Below are 6,054 nucleotides of genomic sequence, written 5' to 3'. Positions count from 1 at the left end.
TACCCACAGTCAGGCACTATAAATATTTTATAAACATTAACACATTAATCCACTAACAATTTATGAGATATAGGCCCTTATGATTATCATCATTTTACAGCTGAGGAAACTGAGGCACAGAAAAATTAGGTAATTTTTCTAAAGTTTGCACAGCAAATACATGTCAGAGACGGATTCTCCAAAGCTTTGCCCTAAAACTATCTTTATGTTTGGTTTATCCTGGGTAACCTAAACAATATCACCAAGGCTGAATTATCTGCATAAGAAAAACACTGTCTCTCCATATGCAAACTCAGACTTTGATTTTTGTTTGTTTTTAATAATTATGAAATGCCATTCCAATTCCAAATGTCCCAAGAAAATTCAGCACATCATGGAGCTACACCAAACTAATAAGTATGTGTATATCGAAGCAGCATGAGGCTAAAGGCCATGTTTTAAGGATGGGACAGACTGGGTATGTATAGCTGTGACCTTATATGCTATATGAGTTATATTTTTATATGCTAAGTTGTTACCAGTAACAACTGTAACCCTCAATATCCTTATATGTAAAGATGAGAGTAATAAAATCTCACTTCATGGGATTGTTGTGATTGTTCTATGAGTTCATTTATGCAAAGTGCTTGGAACCTTGTCTGACACATACAACATTAATGCTCCAGTAAATGTTAAGTCATCATTATCACCACACATAATTCATTCCACAAATATGTATTGCTATTTGTCAGGTGCAGTACTGGATGTATTACACTCAAAAAGCATTTTAATATGTCAAATTTCTCATTTTTACAGTCTGTCTCCGAGGCACAAAAGTTCACAAGAAATGCTACCTTGCCTCGGAAAGCTTAAAGCACTTCCATGAAGCCAATGAAGACTGCATTTCAAAGGGAGGGACCCTGGTTGTCCCCAGAAACTCCGATGAAATCAATGCTCTTCGAGACTATGGCAAAAGGAGCCTGTCAGGTGTCAATGACTTTTGGCTGGGCATCAATGACATGGTCACAGAAGGCAAGTTTGTTGATGTCAATGGAGTGGCCCTCTCCTTCCTCAACTGGGATCGTGCACAACCTAATGGTGGCAAGAGGGAAAACTGTGCCCTGTTCTCCCAGTCATCTCAGGGCAAATGGAGTGACGAGGTCTGTCGTAGTAGCAAGAGGTATATATGCGAGTTTATCATCCCTTAATAGACCCTTCTCAAACACATCCTCCAAGCAAGATCAGTCATGACTTAAAGGCTGATGGTTCCCAAGAATAAGTCAAATTGTCCATAGGAATACAAGAATCAACCAATTTTGCTACTATACTTCATTGTGATTTTGCCCTCACAGAGTATGGAGGATCATAAAATAAAAATCCAGCTATGTGCATGCTGTTAAAGTGGCTTCTTCAAATGAACTATCAAATCCTTCTCTTTCCCAATCCCTCTCACTTGTATAAATCAGGTCTGTGTTAAAAATACAATAGCCAGAATTGCATCCTTCTCTAGAAAGTTTAGTATATATTTGATTGATGAGAATTCTCTAAATTAGAAATTCTAGGTGCTATATAATTCAAAAACCTTTAGTCTGAAACTCAGTGTGTTCCATCCTGTTCATAGTACCTTGTTAGCTCATTGCCATTTTTTTGAGCTGCTGCATCTCCTGGTGAGACTTATATCTTATCTGCCACATCAGAACATGAATGTCTCAGACTCTGATTAACTCTTTCTTCTTCAAGACACCTTCCCCACACACATATCTTATTTTTTTTTAGGGAGGGTGGGGGTGGTAGTGAAGTTTCCAAGTTGAGACCTGAAAGGAAATTATAAGGTAGCATATTTGGTCAATTTCCACTTCCAGCATTGCCCTACAATTTCCAATATGAATGAGTAACCCTAAAGCAGAACAAGAGCAGCGGATTGTATGAGAAAAAGAAAAACGTCTATGTTTCTCTTGCTTTAGCATCCTTACTCTCCTTTATGAAATTGAAGGTGTTCATTATATGCTAATTTCTTTTTTTTTACATACTTTATATAGTTATATATATTTCAATAATCATATATTTATGTCCATTAGGGGCAATCTATCTTTGGAGGTTGAAAATTGGATTTAAATAATACTAATTTGGTGTTACACATCTATGCAATTTTTTATTCTGCCAAATGCTATTCCCATTACTTGTTCAATTAAATTGTATAAAATAATTTTATAGTGTAATGTGACATTACAAAGTTTAGGCTCGAAGGAAATGAGATTTTTAAAGGCAAACAATTCTAAGTATATTGTGTTCTTCAAATGCCTTTTTTCCCCTTTAACTTTTTAATGTGTTTTGTGAACAATATCCTTCTCTACAAACTTTAACTAAATGTGCTTGGATTTAAGTTTTAGTTCTTTTCATTGACAATAATAAAGCCTGAATACTGATCAATGTGGCTGTATTTGGATTTTAATTAGTTATTCCAGCTATGTTGGTTTATATCAAACTTGGCACAATTTTGGGGGGAAACACCCTGGATTTGATCAAACTGGTGATTTACATGTTCTAAGAGAATAAATTTACTTGATAATAAAGAGGTAAAGTTTCAGGGACAGAGAGGAACTTTAAAAAGAAAATTGTACCTACAATTGTATTTGGTTGACCCTGGCTAACTCTCTACTCCAACACAACTATAATCTCATTAACGATTATGATAATAATATTAGTAGAGATTAATGGTAGTCTATTCTCATCATATTCCAGGTACTGTGCTCAATTTTATATAATTATTAATCCTCAGAATAACTCTGAGAATTAGACTCTAGTCTTATTTCATTGAAGAATAATCTGAAGAGAGAGATATGGTAACTTGCCCTAAATCTCATGCTAGGAAGTAGTGGAGTTGTGACTGGAACTCGACAATTTGCTCAGATCCTACACCCTTAGCAACTAACTATAGGGGAGCTATGACAAGGTCAAGCCTGTTCAGTAGGCAATGAAAGTAGACTCTAACCTATTTTCCCAATTCCCTCATCTGGGGTAATAATTTGGAAAAACGACTGATCTTAATAAGGCATATTTGGGCTGAGGCTGCTTCAAAAGGGCTGAATAAAGACAACCATGCCTCACATAAGTCAGTGTTAGAGTCTGAGTCCCTAGAAGATGGAATTAGATAATATCATCCTCTCCCAAGCATCTCAAACAGAAAGTGCAAGAGAAGAAGCTTCATTCTAAGGAATAGATGAAGATTAGTGAGGGGGAAATCAAGATGAGCTAGTGAAACAAAAAACAGATAGATGGGAGACACAACAGGCCTGCAAGAAGTAGATTAAGAGGTTACTTGGCTAGCTCAGGATCAAACTCATGACCTTGACTTTATTATTTAACAAGTCAACCAAAAGTCACACCCACAAGGTTCACTAATCTAGACTTCCCTTTGGTCTATCTTGCCTGTTGGTCACTATTTAACAAACAATTGGTCTTTAAGCAAGAATAATAATTAACTTCTAATTCTTAGGCCAACTTTTCTGTCTTCATGAAAGCTGCCTGGACCAGAGAGTGGAGAAGCATCCTGAAGCCTGGTGGAAAAAGTGTCATGAGCAATTAGCAATGTTTGCTGCAAGTTCAACATTTACACTACATAATTGTCATCACTACAGTAAACATCTGGCTTCCTGTAGATACCAATTATATTCAAAGTCCACTGTCAAGGCCCTACAAGCCTTACCAGGAAACTGATTCTGAGCTCTAAAGCAGTGCTTCTCAAATGTTGTTTGTGCTTACAAACCACCTGGGAACCTTGTTAAACTGCAGATCCTGTAGGTCTAGGCTGAGGCCCCAGCTTCTGCATTTCGAAATCCTTCCAGTGGAAGCCAACAGTACTAGACCATGCACCACAGTCTAATAGCAAGTAACTTGCCCAGAGACACTCTCTGATGGATTCCGGCAATTTTGCTTCTCTTTAACTCAAAAGTCAAGGGTAGGATCTACAGTTTCTCTGAGTGAAGAACAATACTGAGAACAATTTTTCTGCCTATCAATAAGAGAGACTCAAATTAGTGATTTGAAAGATGATTTATTGCAAGGCTCAATGGCTTCTTTCTCTTCCCTAATATTGTTGAATAGCATTTTTTTAAACTAAAAATAAAGATATAGTCTTTCCTGCTTTCAGATTAGTGAAAGCTTTCATATCTTCACCAAATAAAGTATGTCTAATGAGTGAAGAAGTTCACAAATTTAGCTAGTTAAGTAGTTAATTCAATCTGATGTAAGATATTCATAGGATACCTACTAACTATAAAGCGCCATGCTAGGTAATATGAAGTGACAGAAAGAAAGTAAGTTATGGTACCTACACTCAAGGATATTACAATCTAGCACACAAGAGAGCAAGACTAACCATTGGAGTCTAAAAACAAATATTAAACATTACATATGGAAGTAGATTTACAGATTATTTCTATCCAATTTCACCTAAACTGATACCTACAAAATAGGCAATGATTTAAATTCCTTCAAAGAAATGCCATATTGGATATACATACAGTAATAATCAAAAACACTTGCACACATGCTAGCAAGTACAGCTGACACTTCTACTCCTAGTGTGAATGGTTCAGGGAGGCAAACATAACCCAAGCAAAACCAATCAGAATCCTCTTCAGTGGTTGCCATCTGATTCTTCCCTTCCAGATAGATGCAATGTACAGAATGAAGTAAAACAGAGATAAACAGTGGTGACAAATGATGAGGCAAGGAGGGAGTGTGCATGCTCTGAGAAAGAGAGGGGGGGAGAGAGAAAGAGGGAGGGAGGGAGGGAGAGAAGGAGAGAGGGAGAGAAAGAGAGAGGGAGAGGGAGAGGGAGGGGGAAGGGGAGGAGGAGGGGGAGGGAGAGAGGAAGAGAGAGAGAGAGAGCGCATGAGAGAGAGAGAGAGAGAGAGAGAGAGGCATTTGTGAGTATACAAATATGTGTGTGTTTTTACATAGTGCTGAGTTTGTCATTCTTAAGGCCCTGGTTTCTATTTTTATGAGCTACCTCACCATCCCTTCAAGCTACACAAGATATGTTTTTCATTTGATCTAGTTTGAGTTTGCATATCAGCCAAGATAGGCTATGTTATGACCTCATGGAGCTTCTATCTAGAGAGGCAAAACATACAATAAAAGTCAAAGAAATAAACAAGATCATTTCTAAAAATACGAAAAAATGTCAAAAGGTTGACATGAAAAAATTATATAACATAATGAGAATGGCAAAAGAAGAAAATAAAACAGGAAGATGAGAAATGGTGTGACCAGGAGGAGGGATCTTTTCATATGGCCTCCTCTCTATTTAAAGAGAGAACAGAAAAGATAGTGATCATATAAAATATCGGGACAAGAGTCCAAGAAAGAGAGACCCTGAGAAAAGTGACTTATCCAAAATCACCCAGAAAACCAAGGACAGAGTAGGGACTAGAATTCAAGTTCCTGTCTCCCAATTTAGAGCCCAAAACACACCAGCCCAGTTCAAGGTCAGGTAAGGTCAAGAGACTTGGAGTCAGAGGACCCAGACTCCATACTTACTACGTGCATGATTTTAGGTAACAATAAACTTTTGAGCCCCCACTTCCTCATCTAACAGTGGAAATGACAGATCACCCACAGAACTATGAGTTGAAACTGGAAAATGGAATTTATGAACAAATACTCTAGATATGACATCTTTAAAAAAAGTTTTGTTCCATTATAAAACCAAAACATCTCACTACAGAAAAATTGGAAAAGTAGAAAAATGTTTTAGAAGTTATTCTTCATCTGGGTCCTTTTCATCATTTATCCAGTTAATATTTATTGAGCACATGTATGCAACTGTGTCTAATTCTACCACCCATACAAAGTTGTAGAGGTTACATCATTAGGCAAAGTTATATCCTATTTTATTTTACTTATAAAAATAACCATTTGACTAGCTTTTTCACGATGTATTTTTCATAGTTCCACAATAATCCATTGTGTTATTCATTGAGCACACATATAATTGCTATTTTTGAATCCATTTATGATTAAAATTTTGCTTAAACATATAAATATAAATGTTTAGTATTTATTTAAATA

General features: G+C 36.6%; 1 protein-coding gene across 1 annotated transcript in view; it reads left to right on the top strand.

The window, feature by feature from the left end:
- Positions 1 to 1,187, top strand: part of CLEC3A (C-type lectin domain family 3 member A) — a 6,593-nt gene extending 5,406 nt beyond the window's left edge. Inside the window, exon 3 of the mRNA XM_006909709.1 lies at positions 796 to 1,187. Coding sequence (XP_006909771.1) covers positions 796 to 1,187 — 392 coding nt within the window. The remainder of the gene's footprint in view (positions 1 to 795) is intronic.
- Positions 1,188 to 6,054: the final 4,867 nt, after the last annotated feature.

Source organism: Pteropus alecto, unplaced genomic scaffold (assembly GCF_000325575.1).
Source record: "Pteropus alecto unplaced genomic scaffold, ASM32557v1 scaffold42, whole genome shotgun sequence".
Classification (NCBI taxonomy): domain Eukaryota; kingdom Metazoa; phylum Chordata; class Mammalia; order Chiroptera; family Pteropodidae; genus Pteropus; species Pteropus alecto.
The sequence above is the reverse complement of the archived record's forward strand: the minus strand, read 5'-3'. Positions and strand labels throughout refer to the sequence as shown.